Below are 22,682 nucleotides of genomic sequence, written 5' to 3'. Positions count from 1 at the left end.
TTTCTAATTGGATAGGGAGAACTATCATATGGCTTTCAATTACTAGCTGTGGCATGGTGATCCTGTCCTGTGGCACACGCTATGTAAAGTCACATTCTCAACGTATAGGATGAAATAAATACCATCTCCACAAAGTTTTTTGTGTGAGTATGGGAGAGGGGCATCATCCTTGTCCTGGGTGGGTAAATCCACGTGGCAATGGGATGTACCAACTGGCTTGCTTTTCCACGGAGACTGGTTTGGACTTGGGTTTCCACTCTATAGGCTAAGTTATAGATTATAATTTGTTAAAATATTTAGTCATCATAATAGAGAAATGCTCCTAAAGATACAAAATCATCATTGCCTGATAGAAAATGCTACAAAGTGTACACACACATACATACACACAGGAGAAAATGCCCGTGTCCTCAAGGTAGTTTGTTTCTTCTGTCCACGGGTGAATTTAGGCATCGTTTCATTTTTTAATATTTATTTATTTATTTGAGAGAGCATGAGTGGGGTGGGTGTGCAGAGACAGAGAGGGTCCCAAGCAGGCTCTGTGCTGACCATAGAGAGCCTGATGCGGGGCTCGAACTCAGGAATTGTGAGATCATGATCTGAGCCAAAGTCAGATACTCAACCGACTGGGCCACCCAGGTCCCCCTAGAGATTCTTTTCTTTCTTTTTTTTTTTTGAAAGAAAGTTTTCTATGGCTTCCTTATTTTACAGCTCCCACTGGATCTCTTCTGCCTACAGTATACGTATTTTACCATGTTCTATATCTGACCCCAGCATCTTTCTCCAGCTCCATCTTGCAAATTTCCTAGGCATGCACTTCATCCTCTGTTCACTGAGCTTCTCTCATTTCCTTGGAGATAGTGAGTCTTTTAGAACCCTGTTCATGCCATTTCTGCTTCCTAGTATGTTTTCTACATTTTTCTTGGGTTAATCTCATTCACCGGTCAAGATTAGATTAAGTTACCTTCCCAGTGAAGGTTTACTTGACTCTTCCCAGGTGCAATTTGTTATTTAGATCTCTGTCAACCACTGAACTTTGTTAATATCTCTGTTACTGGCTTCTGCTTGTCCATTCATTCAAAAATACTTATTTAGCATCTCTAAGTATAGGTGATGACCCCTGGGGCTACATGGTTATTAAGATGGCTGAGGTCCCTGATCTTAGATTAACCTTTAGATGAGTTTTCTCTCTTACTGGACTCTGGAATTTACAGAGGGTAGGAATTTGCCTTATTTTATATTTGCATCGCAACTGCCTAGACTTGCACCTGGCTCAGAGTGCTTATGTCATTAAGAGTGTTCCTTTTTTTTTTTTTATGTTTTCTTGACGAAGAATATGGATCAGTTTTATAAAATCAACTCTTTAGTGGGTCAACCTAGTATAACTACCGTCTTGGCTTTGGAATAAATTTGGAATAGTTGATGAAGCGCCTGGGTGGCTCAGTCAGTTGAGTGTCAGACTTCAGCTCAGGTCATGATCTCACAGTTTGTGAGTTCGAGCCCTGTATCGGGCTTTGTGCTGACAGCTCAGAGCCTGGAGTCTGCTTCGGATTCTGTGTCTCCACCTCTCTCTGCCCCTTCCCCACTCACACTCTGTCTCTCTCTCTCAAAAATAAATTAACATTAAGAAAAAAAATTTTAACTTGGAATAGTTGATATGATCATCATTACTGTCTTTGGGATGTTCTGGGATCTAATGACCTTTTGGTATAACCCTTTGCATGCCGTTAGTGTGTACAAATCAGATCCTCTCATGGGTGCTTTGGCTCAGTACCGTGGAATGGTCTTATTCCAGAGAGGAAATACAGTCTTTGATTAAATGCCCTTAGCAGGCAGGGACAGGACACAGCTGGGGTTTGAATCAGGCTAAATCCCATCCGATTGAAAATCAAGAAGCTGGTGCTTTCGAAGATTATAAATCTGGAAAGTAGCAGAGACGAGGGGCTATGAGTCCCTGCTCAAAGCAGGTAATGCCACTTCTCTTTGGCTGTTAGTGCTGCTTCTTTCTGGCTGATGCTCCCAGAGTAACTTTAAAGATGGACACAGGGAGGGATACGATTTCAATGCTGGAACTACTCAACCCACTCTTCCCCATTCAAAAAGAGAAGTAATTAAAATCTTGGAGAAGATGTAATTCAGAATATGGAATGTCATGGAAATGAGGAAGACTTGAAATAGAATGCCAGAAACTCTTGTTTCATGTTTCCATGTTTTTCTGAAAGGCTTAAGTACAACTTTACATATAAGAGCTTAAGGCTGGCGAGTTTATCATCTTACTGTTACCAGTGACTTTAGGTCATGGGATTCTGCCTCATGTGACTTGCCTTGGCTTTGTGGTATGTGTATACATCCCACTTGATGAAACCACTCTTCAGCCTTTATTGTGGTTGCTTCTCTGTTCTTGGCCATGAGCTGACTTAGTGGCGCCATGGCCAAGATGAAGACATTCAAAGAGGAGCAAGGTAACTTCTTTCTCAGGCAGCTCTGTGGATGCTGGAGCTGTGTGCACATCTGGCTTTCTCTTGACCAGACTCTCCCCCTGTGCCATATACCCCATCTATGCCGACAGCCTATGCTTCTGAGCTCATTATTCTAAGTGTGTTTGTTTTTGAATCCATACTTCACACGTTTTATTTACATGCTTTATTTTTCATTTTATGAACAAATCGATAACTAGGCTTACTCTTTATTACACTGGATTAGTTTTATTTATTCCTTTTGAATTTGATTAAAAAGCTGTCAAGCAAAAGTCTACATTTTTATTGGCAGAATACTTTCACAAAACTGGATATGAGATGTGTTCAGCTAGAACATACTTTTCAAAATAAAACAATGTTTGATATATTCTAGACAGTTATTCTTTTGTTTATCCATGACAACTGAAACTAACCATCAAATGGATAAAGCAATCCAAGTCTAGTCAAGTAATCCTTCAGGCATATGAAAAAAAAGCCTTTTTAAAAAGTTGTTTCTAGATGGATTTAATGTAATTCACCAATAAAGCATCCTCAGAAGCGTAATAAAAATTCTACATAAAATGACATAGCCAGGGCAAAGGAAGATATACAGTTTGATGAAGATTCAAAATGGATGATAACATTAAAAATGAGTGGTCATGAAATTCCTGTATAATATAAAGATCAAAATTCCAGGGCCCTAGTTTTGCTTCTCATTTATAAGACAATATGTTTATGGGACTGCAAATAGTGTGTGTGTGTGTATAATCTCCAATGGCAAATGTTTTGAAATGTCATTTTTCTTCAAAAACATGCCATTCAGCTTGTTGTATTTGTACATTTCACCATCTAACATTGAGGACAACTGGGCTGTATTTTATATTTGCACATGCAGAAATGTTTCTGAAAGATGAAATATATCTGTCTTAGTGGAGAACCTGATCTCCTTTGTTCATTTAAAAATGATTAATTTCTGACTTCTTTTCTCTGTTGGTATTACTCATGTACAAGTAGGAGTATGGGAACATGCTTGAGGCAGCCAGGGTAGTGAGAAGTCTCACCTGTGTGCACATATACCCATATTGACAACATTCACTCAACCCACGTACACACCCAATGCCCGGGAGCAGCTTTAAAACTGCTGTTTGGATATGTGTTGTGCTCAGCACATTATTTAACAGTGTGGAGCATGTATAATGAAGGCCTCGAAGTGCTAGAAGGAACAGGACTGAAGGGGTTAATGTAGAACACATATAGGCAAATATTGTCAACTATTTTATTCAAATGTTTGGAACTTAAACACAAAATTATCACTAAGTTTTCACAAAATGAGGCATCTGTCGCTTGAAAGGCAAAAAATATTTCAGAAATATGTTTACAGAAATGTAAAAATATTAGGCATCGAGACAGATGTGAACGTATTCAGTAAGTTGTCTTGTCTGTCAGTCTTCCTCTGAGCCGAAGATCTTATTGTACTCACTCAGCATGAGCTCAGCTATCTGGTTTTGGTACACCATATGTACCGCCATGTTACCCATTTCACCTTCAGCTCGCAGAAGGGTGGGTCCAAATACAATCCCCAGGCTTTGTGTGGACATGAGGTTCTTGGAGGCTTTGGCCACTATCCTGGAGGGGGAAGGGAAAGAGAGAAGATTCCCTGAGTTCGAAGTGAAATTGTGGCTACTTTTCATTTCTAAAATTCTGTGTTCTTGAATCCTTTTTCTTTTTAAAATTTCAATTTAAAGAAAGAAATGGCAGTGACTGGCTTTGGTGGAGAATGAAACACAGACAAAACATTTTTCTAGTTCTACAAAAATGGCAACTGCCGTAACATTCTTTAGTCTTTTACTCTTTATGCTTTATTATGAAGATAGGACCTATGACTTGGGGAAAAGGATTCATTGCCTGGTACAACTTTTTTTTAATTTTTTTTTTAACGTTTATTTATTTTTGAGAGACAGAGACAGCATGAGAAGGGGAAGGGCAGAGAGAGAGAGGGAGACCCAGAATATGAAGCAGGCTCTAGGCTCTGAGCTGTGAGCACAGAGCCCGAAGCGGGTCTCGAACTCACGAGCCATGAGATCATGACCTGAGCCGAAGTCGGACGCTCAACCGACTGAGCCACCGAGGCACCCCATAACTTTTTATCCCCATAGTACCTGGACATTGTGAGTGTTCAATAAATGTGGAATGAATGGATAAATAAACAGCAAAAATTACGGTGGGAAGTTAACAAAATTCAGCCTTCAAAATGTTTATAGTCAGGGGTAACTGGGTAGCTCAGATGGTTAAGCATCCGACTTCAGCTCAAGTCATGATCTGGTGGTTTGTGAATTCGAGCCCCATGTCGGCTCTGTGCTGACAGCTCAGAGGCTGGAGCCTACTTCAGATTCTGTGTCTCCCTCTCTCTCTGCCCCTCCCCTGTTCACATTCTGTCTCTCTGTCTGCCTGTCCCTGTCTGTCTGTCTCTCTCTCAAAACTAAATAAATATTAAATTTTTTTTTGAAAAGTTTATAGTCAATGGAGGAAACAGGTGAGATGTGCCTATGTAAGAATCCGAGCACAATAAATAAGAACAATATACGCATAGTTGATGATGGAAAGTAGACATAAACCAAAAAATAATAATAAGTTTTTAGTGATTGGAGTAAGAACAGCGTTCCTGACAAATGCTAACTGGAATATGTTTTGTAGAGAAGGTAGGTTCTGAGACATTTAGGTGTATGGCACAATTCTAAGTGTCTATCTTTTTGGCCATCCAATTTAGCTCACACTTCAATAAAATACAGAGTCCTGTAGCATTTGCACAAGAAAGGAGTCCCACTGGAATCAAAGAAATGTTTGCTTGTGTGAGGACTGTATGGGGAGCTGGAATACCTATGAAACATTAGGATGTGGTTTTTATTAATGGTTATGCCTTGCCTGCTTCAACACAGGACTCTTAAAAGGAAAATAAAGCCCCATCTGATATATTGAGACTTTTAAACAATGATGCTTATTCTTACCATTGGAGCCTACTTCATTTTATATTAAAGTTAGAAAGGGTGAGGTTTTAGTGATGTTAAGGAAATAGGGATAGCATATGGAAGGATAGGGTGCTGAGAAATACTAAACTCTGAACTCTACCAGACCTCCCGACCCAAGGGAAATATGAGTGTTGAGAAGAAAGTGAGGCAAAGGGTCTTTATCGCAAGGCAGTCGGGTCTCCATCTCAGGGCTCACTGTAGAACACTGGAATGCTGGACTGGAGAGGATCTTTTGTTTGGTCGTATATAAGAGGAGGCAGGCAGATTTGATTTATTTATCTCTTCATAAACTCAGATTGCTGAAGTACCAGTTCTGTGACCAAGAAACCATGCCTTCTCTCTCCTGAATGAAACTGAGAAGGACCCACACCATTACTTTATGAGTCCCCACAGCACAACTGCATGGCCAAGAAAATGCCCTTGACTTGCTCAACATGAAAAAATGAAGTGTTGTTCTAAATAATTATATTATCATCTCATTCAATACTCATAATAATTCCATGAGGCACCTCTATTATTAAGCCCATTTTACACATGTAAAGACTGAGGCTGAGAGAGGTGAAGTGCCTGATGGCATACAAAGCTGAGGTTCAAACCTAGGCAGTTTGGTTCCAATGCCTTTGGAAGCATCATCATGGTATGTGTTATGACTCCTTAAATACTGGGCCAGTTTTTCATTCTGCCATCTTCCATAACATTATAAGATCCTTCCATAAAGGGCCTGGATTTGTATTCCCCACTGCGGAATTGTGATTGACAGCCTGATTCTAGTAGATTTATTGTGGGCAAAATAACTCTCAAATTTCGACTGAATATTAAAGATATCCTGCCTCCCATTTTCACTTTTTTTTCCTGCTTTCAATGGAGAGCATTTATACCTGTGAGCAGCGTTGACTTGGCTACATTCTGGAAAGTGTTCTCATATTTTAGAGTGTCACTGAGTTATCAGAGACTTCAAGTTTAAAGTTTCCTTTGGAATATAAGAAACTCTACCACTTTCTAACTGCATTTACCAAAGTCTGTGAAATGATTTAAACATTCTTCTAATCTGGAGTGGGGACAAATGGAGTGAATGAGTCTTTGCTTCATTTTAATATACCTATTATTAAACTTCAGTTTAAGATCTCTCTTGAGCCTTTCCCAGAGCCTCTTATTATAAAAGTCATTATAATATTTACCGTAAGGGAAAAACAGACTTTTCTCTTTTGATTTTAAAGTAACACCTTTTTTGTGATACTCCTTCATTGACTCTCTCACAATTAAAAAAAAAAACTCATTAAAAGCAAATATAGAAACATATCTAATCCAGTGAGTACCTATTAGGCAAAAGTTGCCTTAACAACTTTATCCATAGCTGGCACAGATCTAAGTTGATAAGATTTTTCTAGCAGAGAACAGGGCTCAGAGGTAACAGGGCACAGAGAAGGTAGAAAAGAAGCAAGGAAGTATTGAAAGTGTGAAGGCAAACCACTGATATAAGGCATCTTGACCAACATGGTAGAAGAAAATTAGGACTGGAGTCCAGGGAGACTGGGAGGGGAAAGGGATGATGTGAAGATTGATTAAGGATTGAAGGTATATTTTCCTATTCAATAATAGCTATAATTTTAATAGGTAGAGGCAAAGTGAAATTTGGGATAGTTGGGAGACAGAACTGCATCAGACTTCCAAAAGGTGAGGCTAGAAATCAAGGGAGTCCAAGAGCCCACTATTGGAGAGGGCAGTCAGGGCTCTCAGGAGGGTGCAAGAGTACCCTGGAAGAGGCCTGTAGTATCTGGAGGAACTTGGGTGTGTGGGGGGTGTGTGTGACTCAGCTTTCCAGGGCATACCAGAAAGTTATAGCATGTAGGACATGGGCCATGAGGGGAGAGAAAGAAGGATGAAATGGGGCTAGACTAGTTATCAATTTTTCCAGAGTTCTTCCTATTTTTCCTGCTCAGCCAAAGGCCTGGTCTTTGAATCTAGAGTAGGGCCAAATCTAGAGGAGGAAACCAAACTGAGTTTAAATAGGGTGGAGAGTAGGAGGCTAGCACTGCATGTCAGAACCCACCTCAAGGAAAGATTTCTCTATCTTAGCCAGTGGATTATGCAAGAGGACTCCTCTAAGGGATTTCTGCCAATGCATCAGTTTCATAAATTTTTGGGGACAAATGTTCATTTTGTGGTTTTATGCATGTGTAAATGTGGAGCATTCATTCCATCTCAAACTTGTATCCTTTCTGTCCATTTCTCTGCACACTTTCTACTTGATATTAATAGAACCAGCTTTAACGTATGAGTGCTTTAGCTTTAAAATAATCTTTTTATCAGTAGATTTTACTAAACGACGCATAGTTTTGTTTTCTTGTTACAGCTGCGTTATTGCAGGTTAAATTTCCTTAACAGCTTGGAGTTCTCTCCTAATTTTGGAAAATTAAGTTACTTGGAGTAACTTTTAGAAAAATCGAATGTAGTTAAGGAAGAAAGTTAATAAGATAATGTGGATGTGTATTAAATAGAATACATGCCATTTTTCTTATGCAGTGTTACTGAATGTGTGCTTGTGTGTGTGTGTGTGTGTGTGTGTGTGTGTGTGTGTGTGTGTGTTTATGTGTATTTCATTGGCAATTGTTTTTCTGAATGTCAACCAACCAGTAGCTGGTGTGTTGAGAAATCAAACAAGCTTTCAGTGAGAAAAGATACTGATAATGAAGACCAGTTTGGGGTAGAAGTCACCATCTACCACATTATGTGATTCATGTAGCTAGGCAAATACATTCTCACATCAATGTTTAAATTGGATTAGATTCCTTTCTAATAGCGAGTAGACATTTCCAGCAAAGAAGTCCCCAAAACTGGGGATGTGTTGGAAAATGTATTAAGGTCATTATAAACTTCCTTATTCAAATGTGAACTTACCTATTCTCTACCTCAATAAACTGTTAAATAGTTAAGGGGTTGATTTAGGACCACATAGGGAATCGACCAGACTTTCAAAGTATAGCTTGAAAATTATTTAAATCTCAGGGTTTTTTTGTTTGTTTGTTTTGTTCTGTTTTTTACCTCAAATCAATGAATTTCAAATTTCCACTCCCACTGTGGGGACCAGCTGCATACTGCAAGTGCCATTAAATCTAAAGACTTCAAGTAGTAAACACACGCACAGGAGAAACATAGGCTACTGAAAGAAAGAAAAGCCATCCACAGAAAAAAAACTCTAGTACCAAAGGCAGAAAACTCTCAAAAACAGTTAAGTTATACTTCCAGTAGCTTAAAATGCAGTTGAGTCATAGATTTGGAAGGGAAGATCTGACTCAGAAACCATGTAGGTTTTTACTATGAGTCTGATGATACCTTTCACAACGTGAGTTCTGAAAAACCCCCTTTCTGTGATATGATTTGCAAAAATAGCATGCCAAAGTAAGATAAGTTTTGGAGAAAATTGTATGCCACTTTTTCTTCTTGCAGATTCATGATACACAATAGCATAATAAAGGCTCTGAAAAGTCCTGCAGAAAAAAATACCGCTGCTTCTCTTTGACTCGTGTCTTCCTTAACTGACTTAGATGTCATAGATTGGCTTTCCCGAGGAGCATGGATTAGGAAATGCTGCTCTAGCTGGTTTTGCTAAAGGCCTACTGTGTAGGTTTGAAACTGTAATGGATTTTACCCTCCTATGCCACCTGGCTTTGGAACTCTGTAGCAGCTAAGTCAAAGAGGTCAGATTGTGGTCATTTCTGGAAAGTTCCACCCTGCTGGCAGGGCTTAGATTTCATTAGGCCTTAAACGCCATGACAGTGTTGTAAATTTTGAGCTACAATTTAACCTGTTTTCAACGAAGAAATGAAAGAAACCTCCCTTCTGTGGCAAAACAAAGACTAAAAGGCAAAAGAACACATCGGAATGAGAAAGGTGAGAGCAAAGACATGGTTGAAAGATTAATGTACAGTGAACTGATGGATGGGTAAGGAGGCACAAAAACATTCAGATCTTATAACAATATTTGGGAATTCCTCTGCATGGTTGTTTACTCACCATTAATTTATTCCCAGAAATGCGTACAGCAAAGATTCTAAGCGACATGAAAAGCTCAAAGTTTAGTGACTGTGAATGCTTGACTAAAAAGACCCGAAACTGCACTCTTTTGAAAATGACTATTTATTAATACTGCTTAGTTTAAAATAGCCTGACAAAAATAATTATGATTTTTAAAAATTTGTTCGTGAAATATCACTTGATATACATTCACTGTAAAAGCAATTCTAATACTGTTAAATAAAATTCAAGTTTATAAAATCTTGAAATGGGTAAGAATTCATTTTTCTGGCAAGAGCTGAAAAAATGATATGCAGTTTATGGCATAAAAAGGAGAGGAAATGCCAGAGCTGCTTTTTGTCGGGTCCAAATGGAAGGAGCAATGATCCATCAATTTAAGATTATTTTAGAAATAATCTATGATCCAGTGCTACAGATGTTGGACCCCAGACAAAAAAATCCTTGCAGCCTTATGCTGGGTAACTTTTTTCCAAAAGTGAGCTGAATTGCTAACCCAAAGAAATTTCTTAGTTGCTTTAAATCACTACCAAATGACTCAAACTGAAGGAGAGCTTTACTATAAAACTCAAAATTAATGCTGAATTAAGACCAACGCTTTTAATAATAGTCCAGTTGCAAACAAATATACAGATGCAACCTTTCTTTTAACTCTGTGCTTTACTGTTACCATAGTGACTTGCAAAGGAAGTTGAAAGGCACATAATTGCCTGCAGGACAACTCTCAAGTTATTGGAGGTGGACTACAAGTCTTCCCTTCCCTATCTCCGGAATGCTGTTATTTTCCAACACACACAACTTTAGGATGGCTTAACTTGAATGGGGAAATTGCGGTGGTAAATGTTCTCTTGCCATCAGGTCAGACCTACCTCACAAAATATAGCTTATCCACTGTATGTGAAGTGTTACCTCTGACTTTGACCACACCTCTGACTTTGACCACTTAAGGAAAGAGAAGCTGTTTAAAATAGAATACATTTTCAATGTTTGACTTCTGTTTCCTATGTGCTACAACTATTTTCCGGGGATCCTTGCTAACCATAGCTTGCTACCCTCAATTTGCACAAACTATGCTGCTGCTTACGTTGGCTTCCTTCCTTCCTTTCTTCCTTCCTTCTTTTCTTTTCTTTTCTTTTCTTTTCTTTTCTTTTCTTTTCTTTTCTTTTCTTCTTTTCTTTTCTTTTCTTTTCTTTTCTCTTTCTTTCTTTCTTTCTTTCTCTCTTTTTCTCTTTCTTTCTTTCTTTCCTTTTTTCTTTTATTTTTCTTTCTTGCTCTCTTGCTTTCATTCTTTTTGTCTCTCTTTCTCTCCCTCCATCTCTTTTTCTTTCTTTCTTTCTTTCTTTCTTTCTTTCTTTCTTTCTCTCTCTCTCTCCGCCCCCTCTCTCTCCCTTCCTTCCTTCCTTCCTTCCTTCCTTCCTTCCTTCCTTCCTCCCTTTCTTCTAATAAGATTCAGGACTAAGCAGGATTTCAACTTTCTCCCCTACAGTTATGGCAGTATGTTAGAAAAATTTTCAAATATTGCAAAAGCAGAACAAATTTCACAAATGTTTTTGCATTTAACACCAATGTGTGTTGAGGTGGTCATTCACTGGTAATTCAGTTATTAACAATTTTTTTTTAATGTTTATTTTTGAGAGAGAGAGAGACAGAGACAGAGACAGAGACAGAGACAGAGGGTGAGTGGGGGAGTAGCAGAGAGAGAGGGAGACACAGAATCCAAAGCAGGCTCCAGGCTCTGAGCTGTCAGCACAGAGCCCAATGTGGGGCTCAAACTGGCGAACTGCAAGATCATGACATGAGCCGAAGTCGGACACAACGAACTGAGCCACCTAGGCGCCCCCAGTAATTCAGCTGTTTTTAATATAAGTTATAAATCAATTTGTTTAAACTAATTATAAAGTGTTCAATTTGTATTTAAGTATTGTATTATTATTATTTTCCAAAGCAAGTTAATAACTATTCAATCATGGCTATTTTTTGACACTTTTACTTTTGTTCTTTGCATTTATTAAATAACTTTTTTATACTGACTTCAATGCAGAAGATTGAAACATTTTCAATTATTTACTTGTTTCATACCCTTATTGATTGGACATTATAGGGAGAGTATAAAGCATCTTTAAAGAAATATTCAGAATATCTAATAAGATAGGAAGACCTGATAAAGTAAAAAAAAAGAATACCCCATGGACTTCAAAATGACTTATCTCTACAGGAATATATATTCTATAAGGTAACACCACCATAGATAAAATGGATATTATAGCCAAAGCCCTTATATAATAGATATCAAAAAGGAACACTAACAGTAATTACTATTTGTTGAATATCTATTATGTGCTAATCCCTGGGCTTCAAATATATCACAATTTCTGAAGGTAGATTTAAAAATCCTCTGTAATTTGTTTTTTTTTTTTCTAATTTAAAGTAACTTTAGGTTAGAATTTGAAAATTTTAAAGAAGTATAATAAAGAAAAAAGCCCACCAGTAACCATGAAGAGTAACTCAATGTAACTATTATTGATTCATAAAAATCTATTGAGTGCCTATTAGGTGTTGGATACTGTTTCGGATATCAGAGATAGTACAATGAGTAAAACAGACCCTGCCCACAGTCCACATGAAGCCTATAATCTAATGGGAGAACCAGACAACATAATATACCAATCAATATACAATGTGATTTTAGGCACTGAAGTACAAGAAAAACTGAAAAGTAGTAGTTCTTCCATTGATCCTGGGAACCTTTTAAAAAATCCTAGTCATCCAGAGTCCATCTCTAGACATTCTTGTTTACTTAGTATGGGTGGGGTCTGCCTGCCTGCAGATAATGTAGCCCTCAGATAATTCTACTGAGCAGAGTGTAGTGGGAAATGCTACCTGTAACAGACCAGGTACTCAGGGAGCCCTCTTGAGGGAAGGGACATTTGAGCAGAGACTCGGTTAGTTGCACATACCAGGAAAGGGAGAATCCCAGGAAGGGAAGAGTAGGTACAAAGCCCCAGTGGTGAGGTTGTGCTTGGTGGTTCTAGAAATAGAGAAGGGGATAGTATGGCTAAAGACTCGAGAGTGAGGCAAAGGAGGTAGGAGATGCCGTGGGGGGTCTTGCAGGCCTTGATAAAAGTTCGGGATCTAATTCCAAGAATGTGGGAATCCATTCTTGGGTTTTGAGCAGGAGAATGACACTGCCAATATTTAGGTGATATGAAGTGTAAATAAATTATCTTCATTTGTATTTGAGAAAATACTTTCTATATAATTTGTATACAGCATTTTTCACTTTGATCATGAGCAATTCTCATGTCTTACATATGTAATACATATTGTTTCCTCATTACCTTATATGGGACAGAATGGCTTGTACCCTATACCTTATGACTTCTTAGTGTAAGTGAAATTGATATATAAAAACATCTTTCCATGTATTCCTCCTCCACACTTTGGGGTATTTCTTTAGGCAGTTGTTCCCAACCAGGGGCAATTTTGGACCCCACCCCTACCCCAGGAGACATTTGGCAATATTGGAGACATTTTTGATTGTCGTCACTGGGAGGGGAGTTGCTACTGGCAGTTTGTGGGTACAGGCAAAGGATGCTGCTAAACGTCCCACAATGCACAGGACAGCCTTTTGTCACAAAAATTATCCAGCCCCAATGTCAATAGTGCTGCTGTTGAGAAACTCTGCCTTACAGTAAAATACCAGAATTGTAGCGACTAGATCAATGGTTCTCAAACTTGACCATTCGTGAGATTAATTGGAAGCCATGTGAAAACACAGATGGCTGAGCTCCACCTGCAGATTTCTGATTCACCACGTGGGCAAACTTGAGAATCTGCATTCCCTCCAAGTTTGCAGACGATGATACTGCTCCTCCTGGGTTGCAGTTTGAGAACTCACACTAGATCGTTCAGTTACGGCTCTTTTCTTAAAATACGAAAACATGTGGGAGAGCCTGCTAGTCCTATTAACATCATTATCATCTGGTGTTATTCTTTTTAAAATAGTTGCCAATTGATAGGCATTTTTCAATGGTCGTCATTCTTTGAATGTAGGAATGTGTGCAAAGTTAAAGAAAAAAAAAACAAAACCCAACCCTGAGGTGGATATCTTCTTCTGTGACTAGCTATTCATATCTACTCCTCCCTTTCTTATTGAGAGCATGTAATTTTGTTTGCTTGCTAGTTTAATCCATTTTATTTACCTTGTATGACAAAACTAATGCATAGACTTTGGAAAAAAATGTCCTAATCAGGAGTATCTAGAATAAAAAAGTAAATACCTCCTGTTTCCTCATCAAACTCCTTAATGATAACTATAATTTAACAGATGGGTGCTCTATCTATCTATCTATGTATCTATCTATCTATCTATCTATCTATCATCTATCTATCTATTTCTTGTTAAAAAAGAATAAAATAAAAAATATATAATATGCTACAATTTCTTCCCCCTCCCCTTGACTATATATCGTGGGCATCTTTCCAAGTCAGTATATATAAAAATGCCTCATCCTTTTTAAAAGTGGTTACATTTCATAGTATGGAAATACCTTAATTTACTTAGCCATTCCCCTGCTGCTTGGCTTTTAGGTTGCTTCTAATTCTTTGCTATTACAGACAATGTCACAATGAACATTCTTGAATTTATAGATTTGTAAGTTTTTTATGTAGTAAGAAGCATAGTATTTCATTATTTTTGTTGTATTTATATTCTCCCAATTATTCTGTTCTTTTCTTTATTTATATTTACCATTTTTTATTACAAAATTCACCAATTTAAAGACATCAGATAAATATCATAAATGTTTTCTTCTAGTTTTTAAATAATTTTATTTTTCAACATACCCTCTAATTCATCTTAAATATATTTTAGTGTGTGAAATATGATGGTAATCTAAATTTATTTTTTGTAAAAGCTAGCTAATTCCCCCCAATAACATTTGGTTGCATGAATTGCCCATTCTCCATTGATTTGTGATGTTATATTTTGATGGCAGCTTTCTATAGTCACAGACACACATAGCTGGCATATTTTACTTTGCTGATGATCTCTGTATATATTCTAAACTATTATATTTTAGGGATATCCTCCATATTTTTTTTTCAGATATAAAATAAAATTTTCAGATGAAAAGAATGAGCCTGATAAAGATTGAATAATTTGGCCAAAGCCATGTAGGAGGTAGAAGATCCTAGATTAAGATGCAGATTTTTATTACTCTGGGATATGGATAGTCTTTCCTCAAATAATTGAGATTCAACAATTTTAAGTTTGAAATCAAGGGGTTTCTTAACGGTGAGGCCTGAGGCCCGGGGGAGAGTTAGAGTCAACAAGAAGTCTTGGGTGATAAATTTTGATATTTTAAATCAGCTAATTCACATCCAAGGATATATTTACAGAATTGAGAAGGATGTTTTTAGGTAGAAGAAAAACTAATTAATCTGCATTATTTTTTTCTCCAGATTCACACAGTGTTTTCAACTCTTGAAAGCATTCATTTCTCATTGTGAATGGAAATACACTATTGGCAAAGTAGATGGAGAATTTCAGGTATGGTTTCCCTTAGGTGTTTCTCTCAAGTTTTAAAATGGTTTTAGCCATCCACAACAGTAAAGGAAGTCTTAATTTTTATGCCCCTGAGCACTGCGGATATACCTGTAGCTACTGATCATATCCCCATCCTCAGAAGACATTGATTTAGGATGAAAGGTTAGGAAATATATTATACATTAGGATTATCTTTAGAAAGGAAAACATAGTAAGCCCATCATTATTCTCTACCTGAATTTGTTCAATAAAGCAGTTAAAAAGGCTAGTATATCATAGAAAAATTTTTATACAGAATATTGGGGATTGTGCATGGATCAGCATTAATTAGGCCAACCAAAGAACTTAATTATAAAATAGTAGTGGAAAACACAGAACTTAAATATTTGCCTTGTGATGTTAGATAAAACTAAAAGGAATGCTATCAATATGCAAAGTCAGAATTCATCAACCTTCTAGCTTTTCTTTTCACATTGGTGAGAATAGCTATTTTACTTCCCACTAAGGGCATCGATATCAAATCTTCAGTAGTTTTTTTTTGAAAATTGTTTCCTTGTTTAAAAGATCCCAGAATAGCTGAAAGAGAATGAGTTGCAATTCAGATATCATCATTCAATCATCCATGCTTAATTTTACTTTCTGAGGGAAAAAATAAGTTTCAGGCACTTTTTCCTTTACGGTGACTTGACTTTAGGAGAGACACTGCACGACCAGAGAACATGAAGTGAACGTGCCCCGCACAGGGATACGCTTCTCAGCAATGGGGTGCGGGGGTGGAAGGTGTGGGATTTGGAAAAGAGAACAGTTAGAGAAGTCCTGATGACTGAGTGCAGAAAGCCATGATATGGGAGAAAAAGTCTTCTTTCCTCTTATAAATCCAGTTCCTGGAATTAGCTCAGAGACTGACTTCACCTCCACATGCAGAATTCGAGCTGTGGAAACAGCCTAGGCTGCTTCAAAAGATTCATACTTATTACAGAAAATTTAGGAAAATGCAGACAAGTCGAAATAGAAAATTAAAATCTGTCATATTTCTATGACGTAGACATCACTGCTATTAACGTTTGGTTTTGGTGTTTCCATATGTGTACTGGAAGAATACTGTGAGCATTTGTCAAGGTTATTAAATATTCTGGACATAAAAAGGCCATGAGTTCCCCATCAGGAGGTGTTCAGGGATAGTCAAGATTCTTCTATTAGACGGCAAGTTGAATGACATTTAAAATGTGGTTTGGGCTCCCAGATTAAAACGAAAGAATGGACAGTCCTCATTTGAGATGAGGTGGGATAATATATAATAACTAAGGTTTCTTTCCCACCCTCCCTTGTATTCCTTACATTTCCCCAAGATTCAGTCAGCAGCATTTTGAGCTCAGTGAAGGGGTGATACAGCAGAAAAGCAGAGAACATGCCTTGGAGGTTTGCAAGAGAGGGCATGTGAATTCCGAGGACTGTAGCTTTCAGTTATAAAAGCCTAAGTGCCTAAGGACCCAGAGTTGCCACAATGGCCGAACCAGCAGGTTGGAAAGGAGATGAAGAACCAGGCTACCCTGCTACCAGATGAGAGAGAGATTCTCTGGACTGAGAGAAGGAGAGTTGCGGGGGAAGAGAGCTGAGACTTTGGTGAAGTCCTACAGAAGTGGGCCAGTCCTGGGCACCCCCCTCCCCTTCCTGGAAAATACACACTGTTAGAAAGCTTGAGGATTCTGAGATCAGACAGACCCAGATTCTTCTTAGGGAAAACCCAAGTATAAAGCAGGATTCCAGAGTTCCTCATGTTCAGTATATCGGAAATAGATAGTAAATATTTCAGGGTATATCCAGGTAAAGGTGACATAAAATAGCCACACAGAGTTCTGCCTGAATAGTGTCTAAAACCCAGATCTGGGACTGGCAGTTGGAGATGATGATAGAAAATCAGAAAAGAATGAAGATAAGCTAGGACAGGTGGTAAGAGCCAGACAAGTTTCTACCCTGCTGATCTGTTTTATTATCTTTTTCCAGTAGAATGTAAACATCTTAAGCACGAGGATTTCATCTGTTTTTGTTTAGTGCTGTATCTCTAGACCAAGATTAGTATTTGACTCATAGTACTAGATGCTCAATAAATATTTATTGAAATATTGTATAAATGGATGCTCTCCCTGGCCCCAACAAATGCTTAGGCTGTACATAGCCCTCCAGAACTAGAAATGAACCAGGAAAATGTCTAGAAGACACTCCGAGTCGACTAAATAATTTAGAACAATGGACCTTGAAAGGGAAATTAGTTTTGATTATGGCACAATATTTACATTTCCTGCACACCGGAGTTTCATTCTTACTCAGTGATGATGAGAACATAAAGGCAGCAGAGACAAAGGAGTGATTATTTCTGGAAAGCTTGTTAGGGGCCTATAATTGTACAGCATGCCTTTCCTTCGTATGTACTATTGACAATGAATTTCCAACATGTACCCAGTTTGAACAAAATTGGAGAAAGGGACTTAGAATAGAATGTAATTTTTATCTGGTTTATATTATGGATGGTTGAAGTTAAAGATAATGACACCATCTAAAATCTGACCACCAAATTCCATTTTAGGTAAAATGCTTGATGTATCTGCAAAAATGCAAACCCTTTCAAAATGTGTATAATGTTTGGCTCAAGGACAGAAACTATTTATTTTGCTTTTACATACATAAATTTATAATCTGTACTGTCGTAGAGAAATAAAATGTGCCAGTTTCTGCATATGTCCTTGTACATATGGATGTCGGACTAACTCATGATTCTATTGTTCAGCTCACCCATTTGTAATCACCTGTTAATAATAAGTTCTATGAGCTGGATGAAATGTATCATTTTTTTAGGGACCACGAAGAAGCCCTATACTGGGCTTTATAAAAGAGTCTTCTAGTTTCTAAGCTGCTTATGGACCATTCCTAAATTTACCAATTTGACAATGATGGTGGCTGCTTTGGATGCAGAAATATGCCACTCAGATTCCCTGACTAGCTGTAGGAAATGATGACCTTAGTTGTCTTCTTCAAGGTTTACTTCAACTGCAGTGAGCCACCTTGCCCAAGGGCATTGACTGACCCACTACAGATATAAATGTGGCCATTTCCTTTCACTGTGGGATAGCATCAATGGGCTCCCTGTGGGGTTGACTGAAATTTGGTTGGGTCCACATCTTGATTGAACTCCTTCTGCCCAATCCTATTCTCACCCTCTCTCTTCCAGAGGTCAATCCCTAGTAAACACCCTGCATGTTGAACTCTGTTTCAGGGCCTCCCTGTAGAGAACATACTGTGATTATTGGTTCTAAAAGTGGTCCAAGAAAGCCGGCAAAGATAGGATTTGGAGCTGGGTCACTTGCTGCCTGGCTGGCAATGAAGAATCTGTCGTGATAGCAGCCAAGTGCAGTTGCGTCTTGGCACAGGGTAGCCATCCAGTTATAAACTCTCCCTGGTGGTGAATTGGGATGTTACATCCATGAAGGAGACACTAGTAGTTGATATAACATGTTAGACATTAAAAAATAATGGCGGGAGTTTGTGCATAGTAAATGCAAGATCAATGAGATTGAAGGGCTATTCCTAAGCACCATGGATACTCTACAAGAACATTGTTTGCAATTATAAGGCTTTACCTTGTAAATCAGGGTTGGCTGTAGGAGTGTCCATTACAGAACTAGGCTTTTGGATAACAATGGGGATGATAAAATGTTGAAATAATAGAGGCCAGGTGGTAGGACTTAATTGCTAAAAGCCAGGTAGATACAGTTACAATAATAAGCAGCAGGGCCCAGAGGCAGCCAAAGGGACCTGACTCACAGTAAATTATGGAGACAGTTAATAGAATATGGGATCCCCAAGAACAAAGTCAATGGGGACCAAGAAGGACGCTATTCAGCTTATGTCATTGTGTTAGAATGATGTATGTAGTCATTGTTCTACAGGCTACCGCTGCTCCTGAGCACTTGGGGCTTCCTGACCAGGGGCCAGCAGGCCAGAAGAGTGACCTTCTAGGCAGGAGTCAGTAACCCCGATCAAGTGGAGGAGAATGAGTTGCTGTTACACAATGGGGATATGTGTCACATCCAGATGATCCACATAAAATCTTCAAGTTCTTTGTCACTCAGTTGTGACAGAGATGGTTAAGGGATAGGGCAACAATGCTTGAGAATACATGGTGATCAGAGCTTCGGCCCCTCAAAGATGAAGGCCTGAGTTGCTGCAGTGAGCAGCCACCATGACTGGCAGAGGTGATAACTGAAGGGGAGGGGAACTAGAAGGGACAGTGGAGAAGGGAGACAATGAGTGTCAGTCATGGGCTTGGACCCAGCTTCCACTGAAGGTCTTGGGTCATCCCACTAAAGCTGCCTCTTCAAAGGTTCCCTCAGGAAGCAAGGCCTGCTGGAGTCCTGGGGAACTGCCTCCCAAGCATACATTAGGAATAGATTTAAACAGTTCAAAGGGTGGACTGTGGTAAACATAGGATGTGCTGCCCAGGTGTCTCTTCAAGGAGGGACTATTGTTCCAGCTGCAGGAGTTAGTCAGCAGTGAGCTTCAGTGGTCAGCTCCTCCATAATTTGCCTCAACTGAAGACAGCCTCACGCCAGGAGACCCTTAGAGACATCCCTTGGCCCAATGACTGATCACAGTGAGGGCAAAAAGGCCAAGATGTTTTGGTCCATCTGTTGACAACTCTGAGGGGCCATAGATGCTCCAGAACTCCTGTGGGTTGGCCAGGCTTTGTTGGGCCACATCATAGCTTGACTTTTCTTTCCTCCCCATCTTGTTCCACTCTTTCCATTGGTGTTCATAGATAACCATAACCATGTCAAATCCAATCTGTGATTTTAGTCATGAGCTCTGGGGAATCAGAGAAATTCTAGAAAGAAAGAGAACTGCTTCTGAAAAAGGAGACCTAAAATCTAGTTCAGAGTCAAGTTCTGACTAGCTCTGTGTTCATGAATCATTCCCTTCCACTCCAAATTTATGTTTTATCATCAATAAAACTGGGATAAAACCTACAAAATTCTAGTTATAAATAAGAAAAAAGTACAGCATAGTGTTGATAGTCAATAATATTGTAGTAATGTTGTAGGGGAACAAACAGACAGACTTGGGATAAAGCCATCATGCCTTGTGAATAGTACCTTCTATTTTGTAGATTATGGAAATGTTAATTTTTATTATATGTGATTACATTTACTTCTGTCAGTTGTTAGTTTATAAACAAGGAGAAGATTAGGACTCACTGGTTTTCCACTCTGGCTAGAGTTTTGAAAAAGCAAAGCAATTGCAGTGATCCTGATTTAGTTTCCAGGGTTGAGAACTAGGTCTCTGAGATTCTAAAAAGTGTCACAGGCAAATCGGGTGTGCATCAAGGTTTAAAGACTTTTGGCTAAACGACCTGTCTAAAGCTCATACAGCCAATTAAGTCAAAAAGTTGAGACTCAAACCTAGACCTTTCTATGCCTCTCTTGAGTTTTATCTGCTATCATTCATACTTAGTTTTCATTCTTGTACATATATCTTATCACAATATTATGTGCTAGTCATAAAATATAATAATAGAGATAAGAGGGATTTTGAACTTAAAGCATTGTATAAATATACTATGGTTATTAAATATTAAAATAATTACTCCTATGCCATTAGAACTAAACCATGTGATTTGTGTGCTTTTAGTGACTAAAAGGTGAAACTCTATAGGTAACAAAAGATATTTTTGAGATTATATGAACTGAGCATAAATCAACAAAAGTGACACCAAGGCTGAAATAATGTAAGCACACGTAAAATGAAACATTTCGGTGAAGTCAAAGCAGAGTAACGTACTGCGACTGTCCTGTTCCCCTATCTTGAACACACTGACTTAATTTGGCATCACGAAGGAAGAGAATAGCATTAAGACACAGAAAAGATAAATAGAGAAATGCAGATCATTTTAGTGTGATCATGACCGAGCCATTCATATTTCTCATATAGCCTGGAAACAACCTCATACTTATTGGAAGATGTGACCTTTAAATGTTCCTTACTTGCAAAAAGACAAATATTCTAGAAGCCGGGTGTTAGCTTGCGGAATCATCTGTCCTGCCTTCTCTTCGATTGGAGGCTACTGCAGGGAGAGTGCAAATTGTAGATGAGCAAATGTGTTACTTATTCTTTTCATTTGCAGACTTAGGGTAAGCTTCCGTCGACAGTTCCCTGATTTCTTTAACATGGCAAATCTTTAATCAGTCTAGATATGTTAAAATGTGATTTTTTACAGTGAATTGACCTGAGTTGAGTACTTGAGTTGAAATGTGTATTTTTCCCCCTCAAAAGCTGACTTGTAGGGGGAAAAAAATCAGATATTCTATGATATACTTTGCCTTAGTGACAAGATGTTTTTGGGGAAATCATCCAAGCTTGAAATAAAATCTTTATTGAAAGTAATTCTACATTCATGCCAGTCAGATACATTGTAGGATTAGACCAGATATCCCAGGGGAAAGCTACAGTATATGCACCAGGCAGAGTTGATTATTTGGACCTCCTGTCAGTTCTTAACTTCCTGACAATGGCTGAAGCATTCACAGCCGCTACAACTGTGTTTTCATCTTTATTTTGAGAGAAAGTTAATACACTTTACCTTAACTATGCCCAATGTACTGGAAAATAATCCAGTAATAAGATACACCCCACCTACCTAGTGATATCTGTATGCAGAGAGCATTTAGCTGTGCATTTTAAGAACACAAATATAAGCAGCGAATGACTGAAAGATATTGTGATTATTTTTTCTACTTGAACTTTTAAATTTTTCTGGCAAAGCCTCCTATGCTGTCTTAAAATCAATGTGTATCCATAGTCATGGAGCCAAGTAAATGGTTTTCACTGTAAACTCCCTTCAAATGGCAGGGCAGCCTTTATTATTATTATTATTATTATTATTATTATTATTATTATTATGAGTAATTAGGTTATCAATGTTATTTGATGTTAAAAAGAAAGACACTGGTGTGTCAGGTGACATCTGCTTCAACTTAGAGAATCAAAAACAGCTTAGGATGTCACTTTTGCAAAAGTCATAGAATTGCTTTTGGGGCCTAGTTAACACTGTAACTAAAGAGGAGAGAAAAAGTCATACTTTCAAATCTGGACTTATATTCTGATTCATTATAAAAACAACATACCAGTGTAGTTTTAGAGCAAAGGGAAAGACACAACCCCCAATAAATGTTTGACAATGACCAGGTTTGTTTAAAAATTCAGAACTTTATTTTCTAATTCTCATTTTTTGGTTGTATATTCTAAAATTTATTGCTGTCACCTCACCAAAGAATGGAAGCAAGAAGATGAAGTGGCCCATGACTCAAGTTTAAGGACAGAAATAATGGTCTCGTTTTATGTTTCCCCAAATTATATAACCTCCTCCCCTAAACAAAGAAGTCTCCAAGGTGAAAAGAATATGTGTTCTGAGAACCATGTTTCCTATCTGAGCAGGTCACTGGTTAAAAAAGCTAAGTTAAACTTAAGTTAAAACTTAAGTTTAAAAAAGTTTGGTTTTTAAATGTAAGAAGATCATAAATGTCCTTAAGTTAAAACTTCAGTTTAAAAAAGTTTGGTTTTTAAATGTAA

General features: G+C 38.1%; 1 protein-coding gene across 2 annotated transcripts in view; it reads right to left on the bottom strand.

The window, feature by feature from the left end:
- Positions 1–3,288: 3,288 nt before the first annotated feature.
- The window catches only part of ARHGAP15 (Rho GTPase activating protein 15), a 609,505-nt gene continuing 590,111 nt past the window's right edge, over positions 3,289–22,682 (bottom strand). For both annotated transcript variants that reach the window (XM_042948667.1, XM_042948666.1), the window contains one exon: positions 3,289–4,082. In XM_042948667.1, coding sequence (XP_042804601.1) covers positions 3,899–4,082 — 184 coding nt within the window. In that variant the 3' untranslated portion in view covers positions 3,289–3,898. The remainder of the gene's footprint in view (positions 4,083–22,682) is intronic.

Source organism: Panthera leo, chromosome C1 (assembly GCF_018350215.1).
Source record: "Panthera leo isolate Ple1 chromosome C1, P.leo_Ple1_pat1.1, whole genome shotgun sequence".
Taxonomy (NCBI): domain Eukaryota; kingdom Metazoa; phylum Chordata; class Mammalia; order Carnivora; family Felidae; genus Panthera; species Panthera leo.
Note: the sequence above shows the minus strand (reverse complement) of the source record. Positions and strands in the feature narration are given on the sequence as shown.